The sequence below is a fragment of the Pyrgilauda ruficollis genome, unplaced genomic scaffold (assembly GCF_017590135.1).
Source record: "Pyrgilauda ruficollis isolate IOZ18807 unplaced genomic scaffold, ASM1759013v1 scaffold71, whole genome shotgun sequence".
Taxonomy (NCBI): domain Eukaryota; kingdom Metazoa; phylum Chordata; class Aves; order Passeriformes; family Passeridae; genus Pyrgilauda; species Pyrgilauda ruficollis.
In genome coordinates this window covers 1,604,071-1,629,252 of record NW_024528933.1, presented here as the reverse complement: position 1 = coordinate 1,629,252, position 25,182 = coordinate 1,604,071, and the positions used below count along the sequence as shown (strand labels likewise).

Sequence of the window (25,182 nt, the reverse complement as noted above, 5' to 3'; positions counted from 1 at the left end):
TGATTTTGGCTTTGGATAAAAGATTTAATATGGAATAATGTGCTTTAGTGCTGTACTTTGAGTATTTGAAACATTTCATTTCCAAAGAATTATATTCCATACATTATTTTGATTATTCCGTGTGGAAAATCAGATTGATAAATTTTACATTATCTACTGCAAAAGATCAAAGAAATTCCCTGTTACTCAATATTGTCAGGAAAACTTTGTGATTAGCAGTATAGGAAAGCTGAACGATTTTTAGGAGCATTGGCTTTTTTCATTTTACCCCCAATCAGTGTTTGCATTAGATATTAATTATCTAAGAAGCTTTACAGACTATTAACATATAGACAGTTATTATCTCAACTGAGTTTGAATTTATGTTTTTATCTCTGACAAAATAAATTAGTGGAAATTGCAGTTTACTCCCTTTTGCAAGTAGTGTGAGTCTAAAATATATAGGAACAAACACCTCTGAGCTTTTCTTTATATTTAGTGCCAGTCAAAATTTTATGTAACAAGATTGTGTGTGAACTGATCTCTACTGGATCAACAGTAGAAATGTATTAAAGTCTGCAATTTCAGAAAAAGATACTTCAGTAATGTAATCGTATATTTTTATGTAATATAGGTATGCTTAGTTCTGATTTTATTCAAATTTTGAAGTTTTCTATCTTGATAGTCAATGCTCTTGGCCTTTCATTATTTCAGGTGAAGGCTGAAGACAAAAAAGCTTCCAATGACTCAATGAAACAAAGGTTTGATGTAGCTATGAAAGAGAAGTCTCAGTATGAGCAGGTGTATCACCAAGCTAAAGATGATTTGGAGAAAAGGGTATAATTAGAGTTTTGATGGCTCCACTGTGGAACTTTTTCTTGCCTTACTTTCTAATGAAAAGTTGCAAGGTCATCAGCTTAAACTTCCAGTACAGAAAGGGGGAAAATAGCAGAATAATAGTAATCTGTTTCTCTGATGTAATTCAGTCACACTTCTGAAATTTACATACTGAAACATGGACGTTAATGACTGAAAATGAAATTACTTTTTGCCATGAAATTACATAGTGTACGTTGCAAGTGAAATATTCTGTGATGTCACCTATGGTGTGGGAGGTTGGTTGTTCATTCATTTGTTTGTAATCTACCATACCTCTCCATCAGCTTTTATCATAACACTGCTGTGTCCCTGTGGATGAGTTTCAGGATCTCAAGATTGCTAAATTAGAGAGAAAAGTGATGGAGAGTGAATGTGCTATGAATGAGCTTGTAACTGCTGCATCTCAAAACTACATGGCTTGGCTAAGCAGAGTACACAGGCTTTGGAGACTCTACAGAAGGAGCTGCTGCTCACCAGTGGCAAAGTAGAAGAGTTCAAGACATTTGTGAAGGTTTGAATGTTGATTTTCTTTTGAGTGTTCACCTGAGTGAAGGTACTTTTGATTGAAAGCAAAATGTAAAAGATTAAGCAAGGCTTGGATGCACTCCCTGTTCCAGAACAGTGTTTGTAGTTGCTGCAGTGTTCTGGTGTCAGGTTTGAATAAGGAGAAAGAATCGCTGCCTCTCTCCCAGACTTTCAAATACCTCCATGACTTTTATTGGTCATCTTTTTGTATATGGCTGACATTTACTTGGTCCCAAAAGAAAGTCCTTAGCTGTGTATCAGATTACTTTGCAGCAAATTAATTGCCAGCATATTTAATACAGTAATTCATATCTATTGATTACTGTGAATTACTGCATTTTCCATATGCATGTGCCTCGTGTTTTAGAAATACTATATAAGGAGGCCTCTGTGTTGCAAAATGGAAAGCAGTTTTAAGAGCAGGGTGTAGAATATTGTTTCCTTATATTCCTTCCAGGAAAGTGGTCACAGCATCAGCCTGGTAGAGTTCAGGAAAATTTTGAACAATGCTCTTGGACACATGGTGTGACACCTGGGGATAGTTCTGGGCAGGGCCATGAGTTGGACTTTGATGATCTTTGCGGGTCTCTTCCAATTCAGAATATTTTGTGATTTTATTAATGTAGTATATAACTGCTGTATACCAACTTCATACCTTCAAAGTAGGCTATTGTTTATTAACCCATGAAACAGCTACTTCTCTACTGCTCTTGGATTTCTGTAGAAGTGAGCTGCTTTCAGATATGTTTGAGAAGGCTGAAGCATTCAAAGTAAAGAGTAATGGTATTTTGATTCACTGGAAAAAGAAAGCATTTGAAGTCACTCTACGTGGAAGTGTTCAGACCTTTAGCATTTGCCTAAAATCATCCCGTGTTCAGTTCTGTTGCTAAGTTCATATAAATTTCCTTATAAAAAAAGACTGAACGATGTTCGATATTGCTTTGGAATCCTAAATTCAAGTAATCCATAAGCTAACTTATCTAAGGTGAAAATAATGATTGGTTTTCATGAAAAAGTGCCTGTTCTTTAAAAAATTAGATACTTTATTTTTAAAGTTTATTATTAAAGTGATTAATATTTTCTGTTTGCCTTTTGATGTACTTGTTGAAAAAGAGGTACAAAACTGATCATTATGCCCATTTGTTCAGAAATATGCTGCCTATTCCTGAACAGACTATAAATTTTTATGAGAGAAAATATGCTTTCTTCTAATACTGAATGCTTACTCTAAGAGGAAGACATAGGTGTTTTTTCCACAGCTGCATGCTTATTTTTGGCTAAATATGGAAAAGCCTGAATTAATCTAATGTATTATCTATTATTTTTAATTAAGTACTCCTATGTCACTGATGACGGAGAGAAGCAATTCAGTCTCCATTTAGACTGCTATGAGTTTTCACTGAATAAAGTGAAAGTAGAAGTTACAGAAATAAGGAAATAAAAAAATCATGCTATCAATATTTTACATGGTTCCATAATGAAAATTTTTAAATTAATTAGAAAATGAGAAAATAAAAGATCTTCTGTTCTCAGAAGTAAAAGTAGTGAGCAGGATCACCTATTAGCAACTATTATCTTAACTTCATTCTTTGTTGAATGAGATGACAGCTTCATTGTTAATTATCATATTCATTAGCACTTTGATGGTTACACTAGATGTGAAAAAATGTAAATATTAAATAATAATAATAATAATAATAGTAATAATAACAACAACAACAACAACAACCACCTATTTTCTTGCCTGAATATAAAGAATATGCATGCATATTTCAAGTAACAATTTTGCTGACTGCTGTTCCTCTGCAGAACAATTTTTTGAAAACAAATATAGTGTCTATAAGTAAACTACTTTGTTAAGTTGGGTGCTAAAATCAGATTTTATTAGCAATATACCACTGTAAAAAAAGTAAAATCCTTAGCAATCCAGTGGAATTGTGCAGTATATCATGTAAATCCTGCTAAAATATCTCTTGTGTATCTGATGTTATAATGAGATATTGTGATAATACTTACTGTAATAATAGCAGTATTCCTTCCTGTTGAAGAGTACAGCTCTTCTTTTGAAGTCTGGTCTGCCTTGTTTCTTTTCTTCTGGATAGCTGTCAGTTTTTTGTCCCCTGATCTTGATTCTCACTCCAGTTCCAGTAATTCAAATAATTTTTTCTATATGGAGATCAAGTTTCACCTATATATATCACTTAAACAGGTTTACAAAATTGTCTAATCTTTGTCTGCTATTCTGATCACTTCGTAAGTTTTACTTGTTTTTAGAGTGCAACTGTAATTTTCTCCTTGTTCTCAAATTGAAGGCAGTTACTTTTTCTACCCATTCCATGTCTTGTGACATTATATACTTCTTTTTTAACATACAACAATTAAATTATTTTGGAGTTGCTAATTAAGTTGCTGCTAGTTACAGCTATAAATGGGAGAACAGGGTAAATTCAGAGAAGAGTGTGAGTGTTTATAGCAGGCAGCGTTACATGCTTTTAAAGTTATTGATAATCCAGAACCACAGGATCCTGGATTTGTTTGGGTCAAGATAATAAGTTACAAAACATAGGGAAGAGGTTTGTGGTAGAAATCTGATATACATCAGTTGATCACTGTAGAGGATGTGATGACTTACTAATTGAGCACATATTTGTAATGTAATGTAATAAAGTGTTGCACTGCTGTGGTCACCCCAATTTGGGACATTTACACAATGAGCTAAAACCATTAGATTGTAGAATCTAGTAATAGTTTCCAAAAAATCCTGAAAGGAATGCTTGTAAACAAAGGTTGCTGTATCCGGTATGTTTTAAGGGATTATTGGATTCATTTTTGTTGAAGTGTGGGATAGGAATCAGGTATTTTGTGCAGAATGACTTTCAGAGGGAACTGACAGAGCACCTGAAATAGGTTAATTCAAAGCAGTTCATTTGTCCAAAGTTGTTATGAGGAACAACTAATAGGCTAATAGGAGGCTAATAGGAAATATGAATAGAAATTGTGGACAGTAACAGTTAAGTTACTAAAAAACCACTGTTTCATAACTGGATGGTAACTCCTCATAAATATCTCCTTTCATTTTGGTAGGAAAGAGAGCAAAATATTTAGAAATAAAAGGCCACATAAACAAAGTGGAAAATGGATTCTAGATAATAACCTGAAAATATAAGCAAGAATGGAATATAAAAGATGGATAAGATGCTGAGTAAGTAAGAGGAAATCTTTGGGTAGCAAGGCCAAGAACAGTAGTAAACAGGCAGGAATTAAGAATGTTCTGCTACTAAGGTAGCTATTACAGGGCAGATGTAATCTGCTATTAGATAAAACAACTCTGTAACTGTGTAAAGATAGAGTGAATAAAAATATGAAATAAATAAAATCAATGTGATAAAATGAATACTTCTGGAATTAAGTAGGCTGATGTCTTATGAAGATGCTGCAACATCCTTAATCTATTAGTAGCAAAGAGAAAGTTTTTAACATTTTCTAGAAAGAAGTAGGATTTTTGGATAGAGAATTTTTATAGCTTACCAGTTCATAGAGCTGGTCAAGAAATATTTCTCTTGTTGATCCTCATTTTGAATAAATATTTGAAGTTAGTGCATATATATTACAACACTGCCTAGAGTCTGAAAGAATGATAATATTGAGTCAATATTCAGGAAAGGCAGTATTTTATGTTCATTAATCTGACTCATTTCTGAATAAAATACTGATAAGAAATTCACTTGTTAAAGTATTAAAGCATGGGAGTATAGTTATACTTGTTAGAGTATCGTTATGAAAAGTGGCCTGTATTGAGTAAATCTGGTTTTTTTCTGGAGAGTAGTACAAGTCAGTTGATAAAAGTTACTATTTGTTTTAATATACCTTTTTATTAGGATGTCTGACCTACTACTGAGATAAAAAAATAGCCTATGTATTAATTAAAATAGTATCAATAGTATGTTAAATTTAAATAGATTTAAAACAGCTCATGCAGTAGATCTGAAGAATAAATCATAAAATGTAGGTGTTTTTTAGAGTTCCAGTAATGACCAGAACTAAATTTGATTATTAAACATTTTCACAAAATTCATATCCTGATAAAATTTTTCCATAGTATGTATCAAACTAAGAATTAATAATGAAAGTAGAGCTGTCAATATATCAACTATGCCGAATAAAGCCAATTTATTATATTTATAAATGCAAACTAACTGGAAGAGGGATCAGGTGGCTCTGAAAGTACTTCAGGTGCGTTTTCTAGAGCTCATGTCTTTATCACACCCTGCTCCCTTCAGCACCATAAATTCTCTTTGAATCATGCATTCAATTTTTATGGTGTACCATTGCTCAGGATTTTCTATAACGTGTACTGTCAGATCCTCAGGTGGATCTGCCAGTTATGTGAAGCACAGCAACCAGAGCAAAATGTTCTTTGTTGCGTGTTTGTAGTACTTGAGAGACCTCATGCAGAAAACAGCCATTGGATGAAGTTAAAAAATTGCTATTAGACTGCTTGACTGGATTTCTATTGAAAATGTAGTAGAACATACTAGTTTATTACGAAACTGTCCAAATGCCTGCATGAATTCTGTTTTCCAGCATGTTCTATTTTTTTATTCTCCTCTAGACTTTGACTGACTGTATGTTTCTCTTAGAGGCTTTTGTAAGCCAAGACTCAGCAATGTCGTCTGTCCCATTCAACTTGTACACCAGCAAAACTCATTTTAATCTGCGGTGATGATGCCTGTCTGAGCATGAGAATATCAGAACTTTTCTGACCTTGAGAAGGATTGTTTTGATAAGGCATCTATATTCAGCTGTGGTGGTAATAAATAGGTGATGGCAGCTGAATGCTTTGAAATCAGTTGAGTGCACTTCTTACTTCCATACTACCTCTGTCATTTGGGACTTGTGTGCCTTCCGCTGAGGATACCCTCTGCAGCACAGAGCACATCTGGTGTGTTCTGGCATTGTTCTTGATAGGTCTGCAGTACAACCATCTGATAAAACTGACTGCCAAAATCAAGACCCATGGCAGTTCACTTGGCAAGCTTAATGGATCTAAGTTGGGATCTAACACTCACCCTCTTAAGACAGCTGCCCTCATTTTGGCTACTCAGAGCTGGGCTTAAGCTAGGTGCACTTCCCCCTCACTCTCTTGTTTGACATACATCTATGTTCACCAGCCACGTGTGTCAGAGGACTTACTTCTCCTCAGCTTGGCCAAGTGGTGTTCTGCCAGTTACTTGCCATTCAGTCAGTTTACTTTATGTCCTGATATATATCGGTCTCTATTATCTTTCTGAAGTTTATCTTGAATACTGACATAAGTTTTGCTATGGCATATTTCCTCACTGCTGACTTGGGCTTCAGATCAAAATACAGGTTTAGGTTAGTGCTTCTGTTGAAAAGTTACACCCTTGAGTGAGCCTCGCTCCTCATTTCTGCCCTTACGCAACTTCCTCCCTACTCCGTTTTTGAAATGTCATCATAGACATTATCTGGGTCGATTTTGAGCTAGTTCATGAGAATTCAATTAACCTTCTAAAAACCCACACCACCAGCTTTTGTGTACCACAGGAGGTCAGAAGAGGGACAGGTTTACATAGTTGCAGGCTGGAGATGCTGGACTGGCCCTTAGTGGCAGTGCTAACTGAGAATGCTACATAAAACTTTTTCCTGTTGCAAACAGTTGGTAATTAATGACTAGTCATATTAAAAAATCCTGTTAGTTATCAGATACCGGTTATTTACTATCCTTGTGTTTTTCTCTTGAACTCTTCTGAATTGGTTCAAAATAGAGCATTGCTAGGTAATATGTTCTTCTCAGGATGGCTGTATAGAGATCATGTCCTATTTGCTCTTTATCTATAAACAGAACTTCAAAAATATTAGGCATAACTAATCAGGTTGGAAGGCACAAATATTTGTGAAATATTCAGATGGTTTTTATCAGGTTTACAGCATGAGAGCATCACAAGTACATTGCTACAGTCTTTCAGTCACAAAGCCAGTTCTTCAGATAGAAGGAAATCCTTGCAGGCAGCTCTCAGATTCTCCAGTTACAGTGAGACAGCAAGAGATGTTCTTCATAGAACTTTGCTGTTGCTGAATATATTCTCAAACCCTGTGGATTCAGTTTTCCTGGCAGTACTAGTGCTCCAACGTCTTCAGGCTCAGGATGTACAGAATGTAATTTTTCAGATGGGTACCAAGATCAGATAAAGAATGATCATTTGTTTCTTTATCTGAAAAAAGAAACACATAATGGGCAACTGTAAAACTCAATAATTGGCAAAAACAGACTAACTTTTTGTGGAAATAGGAGTGTGGTATGCTGTACAGATGAAAACTGGTTTATTATGAAATTTTTATGCAATTGTATCTAAACTGTGCCAATGTGGAAGTGTTATTTGACCAAACAAAAATTTCTTCAGTGAGTCACTGGGACATTTTGCAAACAAAAGCAGATATTATCACATAAATCAGCACTGTCAGTTTTGATTTGGAAGTGGACATCTTTAATATGACTTCAAGTTGCTAGAAGATTTCCCCCCCTGAGAACACTTGAGAGCCAAAAGATAAGTATATTTCATTTATTACACTCCAAACTGTCAACACTTCACCTAGAAAAGTATACCCAGAGTGATTATTTTGTATTGTGTGGAGTACATGATAAGTCTGCCAATCTGTGTTCAGTCAGAATCAGCATAATATTTGATTCCAGGAATATGTTCCACTATAATAAGAATCAGTATTCTTACCTGTAGAATACAAACCTTAAAAGATGGTGTCCGATATGAAAAGCAAAATTTGTGTAACTGGGAAAATCTCACCATTAAAAAAATTAGGCATTTATTGCTTCTTCTTCATTGTGCATGCTACTTCAGGGAAAAAAGTAGAAACACAGCTTTTATTATGAAATATCAACCTTTCTTGGTTCTGAGAAGAAATTGGTGATAAATTAAGCTAATCTCCATCAGGATTACTCTGCATCTGGGATTTAAGCAAATTGAATCAGAGGCCTGAATAGTGACAGTGAATATCTATTAGACTGTAAACAGAATAATAGGCCCTGTGAATTTTAATGAATTAAGTGAATGGCTGAATTCTTACGGTTTACAGGAGGCATATGGTTGGTGATACATACAGTGTGCCAGGAACAGCATATACTGTAGATGTCTTAATGGAAAAAATTTTGATAAATAGCATGGAAGAATAAAGAGGAAGATGTTGAAATGCATTTCTATACTCTGCTTTTTATTTGCTTTTTAGACTTAGAAGTATAGCACTTCACTTTGGTTTTTGACTGTGATAATGACCATAATAGATGCAGCTTAAAATATACTGAATGTTTATAAATCCTACTTTTTATCTAATTCTGTATTAAGAACTTAGGGATGTTGACTTAGATAATTCAACTATGTCACCAAGTTGTAAGCTATGTCAGTTTTTTGTAGCTGTGCATGTATATCTCATGCAAAGTTTAGATGCATATCTGACATAACACAGGTGATTTTGTTGATAATGGTGCTATTTTCATTCTTAGAGTGCAAGAGAGCCATTTTCACAGACTGTGACTCTATAATTGTAGATAGCCTGTGAACAGATCCAACAAACTTGAACACATTCCACTAATCTGCAAAAAATATCCATTTGTGCCTCAATAAAAAAAAAAACAACCAAAAACAAAAAAAAAAAAAACAAAAAAAAAAAAAAAAAAAAAAAAAAAAAAAAAAAAAAAAAAAAAAAAAACAAAAAAAAAAACCAAAAAAAACAAAAAAAAAAAAACAAAAAAAAAAACCAAAAAAAACAAACAAACAAAAAAAAACACAAAAAAAAAAACCACAACAGAATAAGTATAGCAGAGAATGAGATTGAAACAGGATTAGCTGGATCACCTGGGTGCTGCTTGGAAACTCTGTACTGCACTTCCTGGAAGTGTCTAGATCCATCTGGGATTTCTTTAAATGGATTGGTGAGACCTCTTTTTAAAGCTCTTACTCCATTCTCTGCTGGACCTAGAAAGATGCTTTGTTTAAAGATAATGGCCAATTTGGGGTCTAAAAGTCAGAAGCAATGTTGACTGGAAAAAGGAATGACTGGAAGACTTCAGGGGTGGGCATATGAGTGCATACTAAAGGCTCTAAGCTTAAGGTGATTAGAAACCCTTTTGGCAAAAAAACAAGAAAACTAGAAAAACTTGGAAAGGATGAAAAAGGTCTCCAGTAATGATTTATGTAAGAGTTCTTGTAGAAATAATTGTTTAATGTATGTCAATCAAATTGCTCAGACAGCGAGGTGAAGCAGGGAGAACATAAAGCACTCATTCATACAGGGTCTTGTGAAGTGTCCACAGTAACTTAGGAAGCTGGGAGTTAAGGGGATTCCCCAAGGCACACGCCAAAAGGGCTACAGAGAGGTAGGAAGAGCTCTAGGAGGACAGAATCATTAAGAAACCAAACAAATTACAGCATTTTAAGAAAACACAGTTGGTAAGTTTTATGGAATTTTTTAAAGAATCTAAGTAATGCCAGAGATGACCTCTTAAGTTGGGTTTCAGACACTTTTGTTTCAGCAGTGCAGTGGTCTTACACAGAGCATCTGATTTATAGTTCTTAGGCTTTTTGTGTGTTTCTGCAGAAAGATAGCGTAAGCTTAGACACTGAGCTGAGTGTCAGAAAATCATGGTGTTCTTCACATCTTGGTCACTGACCTGCTATATGACCTTTGGAGTGTTGCTTCACCTCAGTATTTCAGGTCTGCCCTGAATATCTTTGTTTGCTACACCTGGTACAACTGTGCTGACTTTGTCTGCCCTAACTGTTCAAGATAATAAACTCCCTAAGATCCCAGGCATCTCTTGCTACACATGTGTGAAGCTCTAATTTCTGTCAGTGCCTTTTTTTCCCCCCATCTGTGTAAATAACTGTAATATATGAAGTTTTAAAGGAATGATGGTAGTTTTGCTAGCACCTGTGTAAATCAGAAGAAATTCTGTTGAAATCAAAGAATTTACAGCGGGCAAAAAATTAATATAAATGAGGTAGTACTTAAATGCAGAAGTAAATAGGACTTTAAATTATTATTATTGCCCATTCCACATAAATAGAATTTTAGAAACCAATATATTTTGACAGAAATATTCTGCCTGTCATCCTATGCTGATTATACACATTTCAACCCATTCCCTGCTATAAAGAAAACTATTATTTTTTCTCTGTTATAGGTCACAAAACATGGTAATTGTGCTGAAAATTTAGCAACAGTACAATGAAAACTATGGGGTGTTTGATGATATTTAACAACCAGCATCAGTCTGAAAACATTCAGGTCTACAGTTCAAATTTTGGACAGTCCTAAAGTTTAATGTACAGGAGAGATTAGATAATTGTAAAGCTGTAAAATTATATATTACCATAGGTCTGTCATATTAGTAGGTACCTGCTGTATGTTCTATAAATGGGGTGTCCAGCTGATGCAATAAATTCTACTTAAAGGTATTACAAAGAATGTAATGAAAAAAAGCAGATTTTTAAGCCTAAAGTATGATAGCTAAGCAGTTCTCAAGAGAAGATTAGAAAACAAAAAGAGAAAAAAGCTGTCCAGTAATACAAAGCCCCTTAATTTTTATTCACACAGTGAATTTTAAAACACAAAGTGTACCATTAAGAATGTATGGTATATTCTATACTGAAATATAACATATATTGTAATTGGCCATAGTAAGTCCATTCCTGTATCTTTGCTTAAGTGTGCCTTGTTTTGAAGACAATCTAAAATAAAAAACTGTCCATCTGTCCATGACTTAAATCACTTGTCTATGTATTTGTAAGTAAATTTATTTGTAAATAAATTAAGGGGTTTTTAGAACATAGCACAATGTATTCCATTTCTTTTTCTTATAATGTCAAATACAGGTTGAAATATTTTCAATATTCTTCCCTGTGGTTTTCTGCACCTGGAGATGGTTAAGCAAATGCAGTCAGAAGAACATTCTCAATTTTGTACTCAGAAATGTATGCTTATAAAGAAACCATTTGTTTTTAATCGTTTTCAACGTAGAAGAAATGGTATTTTGCTCGAATGTGTAGGATGAGGTATTTTAGAGAAATGGGGAGCGAGCCAAGGAAGGCTTCCACCCCTAATGGCAAGTACAAATAGCACAATTTAAGCCAGCATGGTTTTACTAATTCTTGTCACTGTATCTTATTATTCTTACTGCATTTTACCTGGGTTTTTGGGGTCTTCAGTACTAAGTGCCAAGTTTTGTATGCAAATGCTGAAGTCATCAGGTGCTTTTTATACTGTATGACTTGAGGAATTTTCAGAAAAGCCACAATGGGTTGAGCTTTAGTAGCTGAAAAAGAAATACCGTGCAAATCTGTGTACACTTCTTCAGATGTGTGGTTTGGGATGTTACCTTTTCTAGTTCACAGTCTGTCATCCATAGCTCAGGGCCATGGAAAAGGCAGGGCTAGGCTAGGATGTTGGACTGAAAACTGGAGAGAGCTTTTGCTGCTAGGATAGAAGAAAATGATAATATTTTAAATTGCTTAAATGAATCTTTCAAATCTTGCCTATTAGAATCTTTGTTATCCTCATCTGTGTTCAGGTTTGCCTGTGTTAATTGAAAAATCAGGAAATCGTGGAGAATCAGGTTGCAGATGCAAATGCGGTATCGCATTAATTTTTACATTCAGACTGCAATTTCTCTATATTTGTGTATAATGGAATTCTTTCAGGTCATTAGGTGAGGCAGTTCTTCCAGGCCATGTGTGCTTTCATCTTCCACTTATCTCTGTGAAGCTGTGAGCACTATTCTCAGTGCCCATCAACATAAGACTGTTTAATTTAAATCATATGTATTGGTCTGATATCTAGTTTTAGAGGATGTATTTCTTCCTTTCCGATATTTATTGAATTAGCCTTTGAAACTTTGCATCTCTGCTAGCTTTTAGGTATCACACTAATATTCTCTTAAATGTATATTTTTTATTTTGGGGGAGTTTAACAAATTCAATGTCTTGTTTGTTTACTTTATTCTTAATGGAAAAGATAATAAAATATCATAATTCCTCCAAGTACACAAAACTATGAGACATCATGTTTGAACATGTGTATTAATAAATTCTGAAACCACAGCAGAAACTGTGACTGTAGACAGGTAAATAAAACTGACTCATCACCTTATAAATGTGACCTGTGTGACATCGGTAAAATATTGTTATTGCTACTTTAATATTTTGCCACAGAAGTTTGAATATTGAACTTGGTGAAGATTGGTCTGTATGTCCTCTACATCTTTACTTACAGGGCATCTGCTGAGTCTCTAAAAATGACATGTGATCTGTGAGAATCATAAGAATTAAATCAACCTCCTGAGGCTTTCTCCTTCCCTTGTGTCAGAATGCTACATGTTATAGCCCTAAGCAAAACAAGTCCATTGTAGTGGTCTGGTTTTGTGTCTTGTCTTGTCGCTTTTCTGATAAAAAAAAGGTTATGCCTGGAAGGTGTGTTTTTTTCAAGTGAAGGAACTGAGGTAATTTAAATAACACATATAAATATATGTTATATATATTAAATAATATATTTTAAAAACTAAATTACTAGAGAAGAGTTCTCAGTCATGCTGTGATATCAGTTCAAACATTATTACTGAAAGTATTTTGAAAGTCATTTGACAGGGGCTTGCTCCCTTGCCCCAGTAGGACTGGGGGAAGAATAGGACGAGCAAAAGTGAGAAACTTGTGTAGTTGTGTGTTGGTAAGGACAGTTTAATGAGGGAAAGAAAGGAGAATAAATCCCCCAAGGAACATAGATCAATGCCTAGCCAGTCTCTGAGCAGACAAATCATCATCTCCCTCAGATTTTGTTGTTAAGTGGTGTATGTGGGAAATCTCGCTTTGGTCGCTTGGAGCCAGTTGTCCATCCCAGCTGCGTTCCCTCTCTACATTTTGTGCATCCTAAGCCCACTTGCTGAGGTGGCAATGAGAAACAGAAGACCCTGACATTGTGTCAGTGCTGCTTAGCTATGGCTGGTATGTTATCAGCATTGGTTTAGTTACAAACCCCTTACAAACACTGCACCTTAGAAGCTGTTGGAAGACAATTAACTACATCTCCATTTGTGCTGTAAGATAAGCCAGCAGGAAAAATACTGATCTGGTTTAACAGAGACCTTAGGCTCGAACTTGTGACAAAAAAAGAATGTAGCATGTCTGGAAGGATGAACAGGTAATTTGAGGGAACTACAAAGATGTTGTCAAGTATGTGGAGAGAAAATTAGAAGGGCCAAAACTAAACTGAACCTTAATTTGGCCACTGTGGTTAAAGACTAGGTGATCCTGAAGGTCTCTTCCAACTTTGATGATTCTGTGATCTCAGCCAGATGCAGCACACTGTTATTGCTGTAGTACAAAATACGGTAAAACTTTAAATTATCCATGACTCATGAGCCATGGCCTCTGACATGAGATCTGCACCAGTGCAAGACTGAAAGCTGGCTATACATAGGTACAGTGCTAGCTAGTGTCAGAATTTGTCTTGGAACCATTAAGTTTTATTATGCTACAAACAATAATAGTATGTAAATTAACATGGTAGTTACGGGAAAAATTTTTGGCATTGCCTTGGTCATACAGCATTACTTAGGGCCATTGATTAAATTGTGTTAATTCCAGGATCAATGATTGTCAATATTTTGGGATGTGAAGGCCTTTTTAATAGTGTGATGTCGGGATCTTTGTGCCACCAAGACTTCTTTGAGTGTTTCATTAAATATGACCTTCTAATTGAAATAAGACCTTTGTCTTTATGCATCTCAAAACTGGCAAAAGATGCAGTGCTAAGAAGTGATTACATGCTGAGGCCAAATTTGAAAACAATATATTCTTAAGAATGAATATTTGAGGTAATGAAAACAAAGTAAAAAGGCTTGTAATAGAGATATCTCAGAATTACTTGTAACCCAACATCTATAATGTATATTATAGAAATTATATGGAGTTTGTTGATAATTCAACAGTTGCTAATGTTTGAAAAGGACTAGGAATTTTAAGGTAATTTTGTTAGAATTTTAAGCTTCTTTTTTTCTTGTCAGATCAGTGGTAGTTGCACTGGTTTGACAAGAAGCGGTATAGATTTGTTTCAGGAATTAATCAAGAATTCCTATTCTAGTTGGCTGGCAGCAGCAAAGTGTGTCCCACAGGAATAACTCTGATAGCAACATCTAAGTTAGGAAAATGGCTTTGCTAACAAAATATCCTATACATTTGACAGCAAAAGTAAAAAACAAAGATAAAATCTCAAATCCTAGTGTTACTGGTACTAATAAAGGCATTGTTATAAATCAGTATAATACAGAAGTCATGTATTGCACTGATTTCATTTAGGTAGCTTGCATCACCTATGTATACTTATTAGTTTAAAAACAAACAATTTTGAAATACACAGGGGGGAATGTTTTCATTCAAAATCCTGCAACTGGCTCCAGAATGCATTCTGAATCACAGAACAATGTTCTACTGCCTTCAGTACACTCATCGGCAAAACCTGTGTTGCTGAACTCTTGAGTCTGTACTTTTGAGTTTGGATATGGGTCTTTCAGTTTCTAAAAGCTGTGTGGCTTGAGACTGAACATTTCCGTATTTGGAGCATGAACTAACATATAAATTAGAGCACTAACAAGTAAACAATTTAGCACATGAATACATTAGCATATGATGGATGAGAAAATAACAGAAGGAAAAGCAACTTAAAATCATAGGGAGACAATAATTTTTAAGGCACTTATTTAGTGATAAAATTTATATCAAAACATTATACCAATAACATGAAGGAAGGAGGTTCAAAAATAGCTAGTCTCTCAAAGTCCAGTTTTAAAGTCTGTAAAGTAGCCTTATTTTTCACATATGCTTTGTGCTCCACATATGCTTTAGTGTATTTGAACTGCTCAAGGGACAGAGGAATTGAAGTGCAAGTCCTCCATATGAATGATCTGCTGTGATTATATATAAAGTGTATGCTTGCATATTAAAATTTATTCGTTGCAATTTTCTCTTTCTGTGATTTTTGTTTAAACTTGCTTTTTCTTTATTCTTTTTTTAATTTTTTTTTTCAATTTTTTTATTTCTTTTTAAAAAATTGATGCTATAGATTTCTCCGTGTCTTTCTGATACCTTTTTTTCTGGCACGTTCATTTCTGGAATTGTGGACTAAAAGCCAATCACACTGGAGTTGCAGTTTCCGAATTCCACTGTTGCTATCAGCTTGCTCATTCATCATGAAATTCTTTTGGAATTTGGAGACACCAATAACATTTATGTAATAATGTCAAATGACTATTGCCTGGCAGTTTCTGTGTTTTCTAAGGCATTGAAGTGAATGTTTAACATTGTTTATTATCATGCTTTTTTTTGTCTGTTTTTGTTTTTTGTTGGTTTTTGTAGCCTATTCAAGTGGCTTAACAGGTAATTTTCTTGCTATTTTGCTCCTTTAATTTACATTTCCTCTTTGCATCAGGTTACACATGTGCGTCTTCTAGAGTGCTCACTAATGCCTGAGAGAGTTCTCTTTTTAGAACATGGGAAGCTGATTCAATTTGATCGAAAAAGTAGGGTTGAACTTATTTTTCCATTGTCAAATATATCTCCTATATGTTGCAAGAGCCAATTTACTCTTAGACCGTTGCAAATGCTACAAAAACATGTGATTTAACTGTATTTTTCTTTTCATAGTGTGTGCTTTTCTTTTTGGGGCTCCCTCTTCTCTTAGTCTGTTTCCTTGTATGAGCTTAGTTCAAGTTGCTCTAGGTCCCTGCCCATTACATGTCAAGTTTCCTCATTCCTCTCAGCTCTGCACTTGCAGATAGGTTTATGTACGAAATAGTTTGTTGGAAATTCTGTGGTTGAAGGGACCCACACTTGAATCAGAAAATCAGACAAATTTCACTGTACCTGCTCTCCCCAGATTTGTGGCAGTGTATTTTTATTTGCAATGATTAAATTTTATTTAATACAGAAAAATGTTAAGTTGGGAAATGGTAGGAAAAAATATCTTGGAATTGGATGAGTCTGCTGTGCCTTTGTTGAAATGTATTAGCAAATGCTCTCTGATGACTGTTTCAGATACACTAGAGGCTGTAGAATACTTTATCCAAAATGCCAATAAACAGGCTTCATAGTCCTGTAGTCAGTTTCTAAGAGATGAAGGTATTCTGTAGGAAAAGAATTTTGAGGAGCTGATCGGCTGCTGTTGAGATCTATCTTAATAAGATGAGCTTCACTAGGATGATCAAAAGAAAACCTTCTTTGCTCATTTTCAACTCACCCAAGGTGTTTGTGTTGACAGTCGTGGTTCTACTTGAGTCATGGAAGTTGAATATTCTAGGAGGATCTTCTGAAAATGGATTAGTACTCTTGTTTGCTAGTCAACAATTTTTAAATAAAATTGTCTTGCTCAGCTTTTGATGAAATCTTTTTGTCATAGTTGCATAAATATTAAACCAAAATTACTTCAGTTATAAAAATGATGAATTATGCTGATGTTTAATATAATTTCATTGAACTAAAGAACCTAAGAAATAGGTAAGGTAGGAGCTTGGTAGCCAGGACAGTTTTGAATAACTCTCTCCAGGTGGGAAACAAAATTTCAGGTTTTGAATAAAGAGGTATACTGGTGTTTCTGCATGCAGAGAATGTCAATAAGCTTTAAAAAAAAAATCTCTATTTGACCACAATGAAGCCTGACACATTCTTATTTCAAGAACATTTCTGTTAGAAATGGATTTTGATTCTGTAGAAGATGCTTTGTCTTATTAATGATGGCATTATAAGAATAGTTACTTTGCTAAAGACATACCAAAACATTATGTACATTTAAGAACATTTTTTGGTTTACTGTACTAATTCATGTTTTGTGTTCGAAGTAGCATGTTATTTGATATTCCAGCACATATCCTGTTGAACCAATAACACAGAAGGAAGATAATTCCCATCTAAAGGAGCTTAGTCTAAATTATACTGTTTTTTCCATCTTATTTGCACTATAAAAAAATAACAGTAGAGTATTTTTGCTTGTGTCTTCTAGTCTCTAACTGGAGAATTACATCACAGTGTACAAGAGCTGAGAACAAAAATCAAACTGGCAAAAAAACTGGGAGAAATGAAAGCATGCAAAAAGGGTCTTTCCCAAGAGAGTTTTCAGTTAGCACCGTCTATCCTCAATGTTTCAAAAAGTGATCTTTACGAAATACTACAAGAAAGAGATGATAAGGTAAGTTATTTTAAGGACTTCAGTAAAAAAAGCATAGATGAGAAGATGCTGACTATATCCCTCCTTGAAGAAAAGCATTTGCAGGTAAAGCCTGAAATTTCATTGTGCAAGATACAGCACAGAAATCAAGAAGGATTTAATCTAAATGAAAAAGTCAGGTTAGAGATTCATAAGGTGGCAAGACTTACAGTATGCATAAATATACACATACTGCTTTGAGCATGTGTATTTAGAGATATTATTCACTATTTTCCTTTTTTTTGAGGCCATTTGGCAGGATTGTATGTTTTAAATAGACTTCTGCATTAAAGGAAACAAAATTAGAATGTATGTCTTGCTGTGCCAGATTGATTTTGTTGATACTTCCTCTCTGAATTGTGATACCTATTAAAGGTATTTCTGGTAGATAGATGGTTTCTGGGTGAATTCATAGTAGCCTTTTTTGTTGATTCTATGATACATTTTACTATGAAATATTTGATAGTGTTTCATCAAATCACTCTATTAAATATATGCAGTATATATTTCTTATCCAGATTTATTTAGTCCTGATCAAATAATATATGAAAAAGCCTGTACAGCAAGTGTCTAGGAGCTGGCCATTATTGGCCTGTAACAGTACTCTGGTGGTGACTTAGATTTAGCCTTGTTGAAACTTTATATTAAAGAGGCCACAAGAAGGAAGTTTTCCTCTTGGTGAAACAACAGTGCGTGGTATGTGTATGCACGGATAGGGATTACACTCATGAATACAAATAAAATGGGCTGATCCCTGCCATGTTTACTAACATTTATACAACCCTATAAAGTGATTCACTTTGACAGAGTTGTTCCATGCTTAGCTCATTCTCAGAGTAGTTTCTACATCCTGTATCTTTTTGTTTTAGTCACTGTGAATATATGTGTAAAACACATAAACATACTTAACTATAAATATAAACCAAATTTATTAGACAGGAGATGAATTTAAACTACACATACACTACATATTCTATCTATCAGTACATAGACTCAGGCACTTTTATGTTGAACTCATACAATTTAGATATAGATCTCACATACACCAGTATATTCATATGGAAAGAACATGCTATGCACATTTCTAGAGGCATGCATAGACAAGGGTAGGTTTAAAAATTTAATAGAGCACTGATACTTGATGAGTATGCTTCAGATAACTAATTTTGCAAATGTGATTCTGACTTCCACATGCTCTATATTTAATGTATACCTAGTTACACATTTCCTTTATTGCTCCTGATGTTTTTATATTTTTAGGAAACAGCAGAAACAGAAATGGAATTTGAAAAAGATAAAGAATGGCTACAGCATATACAGAAACTTCTTGAAGGACAGGCACTCAATTTATATAATCCCACAATGAATTATCAATTTCTGCTCTGATCAGCTATGTGTTTTTAGGTTGTAATTAATACACTGTATTTGTAATTATGGTGTCGTTGATGGTCTCAGACTATACTGTGATGAGCAATGTGAAATCCTTGTTTTGTAGCACTTCCTTTGTATTTCTGTTAAAATCAGAGTTACTGTGTAAAACTGAAGAGATGTTAATCAAGAATTTGTGATAGCTAACTTTACAAGTAACTTAAGCTAACATAACCAGTAAAACAATGCTGGAGAAAACCAGCACAGGTCTTGGCAAATGTGTTAATTGAATTATTGAAACACTGTATAACGCTTGCTAGAGTGAAAATGATCTGTTCTCTCATAACTCTTAGGAAAAAGAGACTTTTTTTTATGTGACTTTAAAGTTACTAGTTGTTATGGACACCTGAGGAGTTCATGGGTTTCTGTGACCTTTTACTGTGGACCTGTTTCCAGTCAATTCATGTTTTCCTCATAGCCAGACAGCTGTTTATTATCGTGTCTTCTCGCATTCTCTACAATATTTTCTACTGAGACCTCGAGCAGCTTGTTAGTGGGAAGTAAATATTGATTTGGCATCCTGTCAATGCAGAAAGAATGAAAAAATTTCCACCAGAGGCCCCTCAAACATTTTCCTATCGACATTTTCTGGGCAGAGAGGAAAGCTGCATAGAGGATGACAAGTCTGAGACTAGCAGAAATCCCTGAGGGGTCCATTGAGACTGCTGCTGTGACCTGTGTGATACTTTTTCTTCTCTTTCAAGTCTTTTTTTTTAATACACACAGAGTCTGCTGGGATGCTCCCCTCTTGTAAGTGATCAAGGGCAGTTTATTGGCAGGTGAGAGCCCAGCTTTTCTACCCGTAGTCAGCTTTTGTTTGGACATCACTGACAACATACCCTGACTCTTAAAACTTTTCTGCTACATTTTTAGTTTTCTCTTTTATTTAAATGATGGGCACCTGATGTCTGGAAAGAAATAAAACTTGATTTGTAAATCCAGTGCATAATGCATATTCACTAGCATGGGTCCATTAGTGATGTAGTTAGTATCAGTTAAGAATGTGAATGATTGAAAATATTTTAAAAGCCATTTTGAAGAAACACACACATCAGATTTATGTATTTAACCATCAACAACTTTTGTGTTGAGATTGTATCTTGTGGACAGATTTTTAAGAAATGACAGGTTTTCCCTCTTTCGTTATCAAAACTTACTGCTGTGAAGACTGCTTAATTGCTGCAGCAGAGGAAATAGAAATAGTAAAATGCTTTTACTGGCTTTGTCAAAAAAAAAAACGGCATTTTAATTAAACCTCATAATGCTACATGAAACTCAGCATTAAAAGCACAATTCTTTATATTCACTTAATTGCTTCAATTTTAAGAATTAAAAATAGATATATAAATATCAAGATTCTGTTCATGTTATAGGCTCCAAAATATGAATCAGATCCATGGAATACAATGAAGATTTCTTGTTCTGTTTTTCATTGTTATTTGTTAAATCGCTAAAAATATTCAGCAGAATTTTATCACTTTTCTTCATCTGCTATACACAGACAGCAAAAACCAGGGGATGGAGAGTGAAGGAGCTGTTGAATGAAACCAGGTACATTAAGATTGCAAATGTTGTATAAGGATAGAAGAGCTCATTGTTCTTAGCCATGTATGTTTGTGTACAAGTTAATAGTGATTTTCTGTGATTTTTGCTCCATCTTGTGGGGTTCCTCAGAAGAAACACTGAGGGTAGAAGTAATTTTTGGCAAGCGGACCATTTTTAGAATTGCAAGAGGATTATAGTGGTTTTGGGGAGCAGCCAGCTCTGCTTTTCATTTCTGTCCATGCTAAGGCATATAAATGGAAACAGTTAAGATTTCTTCATCTGTATTTGAGAGCAGCTCATGGAACAGCTCTGTGCCCTTTAAAATGCTTTACTCATATCTTGCAGAGTTTGGTTGTGGTTTCTTTTAGTAAGCTTTGGTAATATTTCTGATCAGCAAACTAAAGCCCACGGTGAAATGTAAGCTTTCCGCAGGGCTTTGCTCATAACAGACTGCCTGCTAAGTGTTACATGTTGGCAAACTGTGCTACCCATTTGCATCTTGAACAGAGATGCGGGATTGCCCTTTTCTGTTTTTCTGAGTAAACGTTCAGTGGAAAATTGCATCAGATCACTTAATATTGCAGTTTGATATAGTGTCTTTTTGTGCCATTTAGCCAGGACTTTGAAACATAATTGCCCAGCAGTATTGATTTAATTGCCGAGGTTTATTTGTGGACTCCTAATTATTGACTGGAGGTAAATTTAATGGAGAAACCTTTATGAACACTGGGAAACTGCTGCTATTGCTGTTATACATAATGAACTGCATCATATCCCTTTAGATCATTCTTCAAGCTAATTTTATTCTACTGTGACAGTACGATAACATTTAAAATGTCATAGACATTTTATTTTTATTACTGACATACACCATTTTACTGCTGCACTAGAATTTTGGGGGGGACTGAGTGAAGCACTAGTTGCTTTTTACTGTCATTTTATAGATTCCCCTAAAGTGAAATGATAAAGGATACCACTCTGTTTTCACTTCATCTGTACCTTTATTTTCCATAATCTTATGACTTGGAAAAGTCTCATATCTTTCAGCTTTACAAGATTATTAGTATTTTAGTGATAAATACTCCTACATTCCTGAAACTGACAGATACCAGCCAGAGTTTGTGTCCTTGTTTTATCAACTACTATTTCAAGAAACTAGACCACTACTAAGAGGCTTATGGTTTGAAAGAGACATCTCTGCATAGTGATGTTATTATGTAAACAGGAATCATATAATAGGGAAGTACAGTCATGTTATAAACTCAGCAGAGCTGGTAAAAATCACTTGTCTAAATCTACGTCTTTAATGGCCAAGAGTGGGTTTTTTCCCTGCTGTCTCTGTATTTATACAGTAACACTCTAGATTGTTCTCACTAAAGAATGAAAGAAAAAAAAATAAATCATCTCAATAATTGACACTGGGATAAAAGGAAAAGGTTCTCTGGCCTGTGAAGAACCTGTATGCAGACAGTTTTCACATGACTGCACGAAAATACCTAATACCTGCATATGTGTAGAGGCATCAGACTAATTACACATTACTGTTTGGGCTTGGGAGAATTCTCGTGTTATAGACGTTTAAGCTTTTAGTGGTTTATATTATTTAGGGGGGAATAAGTATGATCATTTCAACATGTATGGGTATTTACATCCTGCCAGGCAAGTTATGAGGCTGTTTATCCCTCACATCTGAGTGTGTATGTCTTATTAATTTAACCTGGCTCTTTATAGTAACACTCTCTTCTTATAATCATAAACACTCCCCCTAAAACTCAAACAAAAGCAATCTTTTCTAGCTTTTTCCCATCATAGAAAACTTACGGCTAAGCCAAGAGGATGACTTCTTCTCATGTAACTTAAACATGATTTCTTACACAACCCTTGGCTTTCATTTACTGTGACTTATTGTAAGGCACACTGTCTCAGAAAAATCTGTTAATGATTTTGTGTGTGAATACAGCATGGTAGCCCAATCCAGATTACTGCCTCCAAGAAGACTCCAAGAATTTTTTTTTAATAAAATGCAAATCATATGCCTAAGTTTTTACAGCAGCACTTGCCTTTCCTCTCTCCTCATGCACTCCTTGGGATATGACATCTCACACTAACATAGCAGTCTAATAAAATCTTTCCTCACGTGACTTCATTATGGGTCTAAAAATCATATTCCAATAGTGAAAACTTCCAGAAAGGCTCCCTTTCCTCTACTCTGGCAGCACTCTTTGTGTAACACATCTCTAGCATAGGGTTTAGAACAATATATTCACTAATCATCAGTAAGGATTTTCCCCAACCCCTTTTTAGGATTTGCACAGGCTTCTAAAGGCATATTTCTGTTGCTGTCATCTGGGAATGGACACTAATGGCCACAGTTGTTTCCTTCCAAATTTCTTGGCTTGAAACTCGCCTGCTTTGCTTTTGTTAGTCTCTCTGCAGTCTGTGTGTGTCTTTGAACAGCTCACATCCAGAAATGTGTATTCACAAAGTACCAATACCTGTGCACAATCACCACTGACACCATCACCTGGTGTTTCAAGTGTCTGCACCTCATAGCACCAGCAGCACCAGCATAGGCTGCACCACTTTCTGGGCACCATTAGCACTGATACCAGGTCAGATTTTCTTCTCATTATGAGAGCAAGAGCCTAATCCTGTGCACTGACAATGCATTATGGTATAAATCTATGTTTTATCTCATGCACACAAAAAAAACCTACATTATATCACTCATCCTAAACTGCAAACAAGGAGAAATTGACTTGGTCACTCAGGATAAAAGGCACATATATATTTATATAATGATGTATATGCAGCCACCATGAAGCAGAATAAGAGCAAGGAGTAAGACAACAACAGTAAAGCGAAGTTTTTTTTTTTTTTTAATTTTTGACTTTTATTTTTTTAGTGATTTTTGGATGTTTTAGTTGTTGGTCTTAGTGCCTAGTTTTATTTCATATTATTTTTTGTGGTTCACTTAATTCAATCTAAGGCAGCTCTCCAGTGTGTTTGAATAATATTTTGTTGGGAAAATGTATTGTACTGATGATTCATATGGAAAGGTGTGAAATAGTTGTAACCGCTAATTTGTCTATTCCAAAACCTAAATACTTTTATATTTATGCTAACATATTTTAGAGTTTGTGAAACAGAAGTCGAAGTAATGCTCCACTCTGCAAATGGAGATACTGTGCCTTATTAGAACAAAAACATTGCCTTACATTCATTATAATACTTTCCACTGGCAGATTGGTGTATATTTATGCACTTGTATTTATGCACTCTGTGCTGACAGAGACTCAGCCATGTGGTTTAAGGTCAATAAATATGACTAGTTTGTTTTTTTACAGAAGGGATCTCCAAAAGAAGCAAATTTAGGGTCAGAATAAATAGGCAAGAAAAGGAGAATTAACTATCACTATTTCTGGCTCTTTAGGATAACATTACCTTCCATTTATCTGTGCACCAAGATATCTGTCTGATAAGTTGTGTAAGAAATATGCTTTTCAGTTATATACGTTCCTAATATCAAAGAAGAAATTTGTCAATCTGGAAGTCAAAGAAATAAATTATTTTATCCCAGATGTAGTTTGCACATTCATTTCACAGATGTTTTGAAATCACATGAATCAATTAAATACTACTTCTGTTAAAGCCTACAGTTATGTACTGATTTAGGATCACCACAATTAATTTTAAGTGGGTTGTAGCCCAGATAATTGTAAAAAATCTGAAAGAAGTATCATTCTGTATTAAAATATCTCATGATCAGTGGTAAAAACAAGCTTTCACTCCTTAGGTGTGCGCTTAGCACTCACTGAACTTGCAAAGCCTTCCCCAAGCATATGGCAGGTTTTGAAGCTGGTATGAGTGCTTTAGAATAGAGATGACTTCAGTGGTTGTGAAGTTCTGGGGAGAAATGCAAAGGAAGGTTTCCCAGGATAGTTACAGAATCATCATTAAAGGTAAATCTGACAAGCTTCTATTAAAGGTTAAGACTGTACGGATCATCCAGTTCTGGGTGTCTGCAAGAAAAGAAAACCAGAGAGAAACATACAGCACTTTCTCTGAAACCAACAAATGTTGAAAGAATGAAATAATGTTCCACTTTCAAATGCTCTTGATTTAAATGAATCGCTTGAATGGCAAGACTTCTTGAAAGATCACTTTGCAATGACATGGAAGCCACAGAGAGTAGTGAGCAGCAAGTAAAATGTAGTTAGAATGATACAAGCCAGAGACATCAATAAAAAGCCATTCATCTCAGGCATGGCGTTAAGGAGGTGAAATGTATGAGAAATTGATGTAGTCAAGGTAAGCAAGAAGAATTAGAGACTTTGAGGTAATGATGCAGTTTTTTTCTCCCTAGAAAAAAAAGGGAGAGAAATTAGAATGAACAGGATGCTGGAATCAGTGTTTTTAAAGCATAGTAGCAAGTAAGTCACAGAATTTCAGATAAGATTATGTCTTATATTGCACTGAATAGGTTTGTGCTCAGTGAATTTGAGCCCTCTATTCCCCAAAAAGTCATCACAATAGCACACAGGAGAA

General features: G+C 34.9%; 1 protein-coding gene across 1 annotated transcript in view; it reads left to right on the top strand.

Annotated features, from left to right (window-relative positions):
• Window positions 1–25,182, top strand: part of CNTLN (centlein) — a 168,932-nt gene that overhangs the window by 141,476 nt on the left and 2,274 nt on the right. Inside the window, 5 exon segments of the mRNA XM_041485556.1 lie at window positions 694–816; window positions 1,185–1,263; window positions 1,266–1,369; window positions 17,458–17,643; window positions 18,922–18,999. Coding sequence (XP_041341490.1) covers window positions 694–816; window positions 1,185–1,263; window positions 1,266–1,369; window positions 17,458–17,643; window positions 18,922–18,999 — 570 coding nt within the window.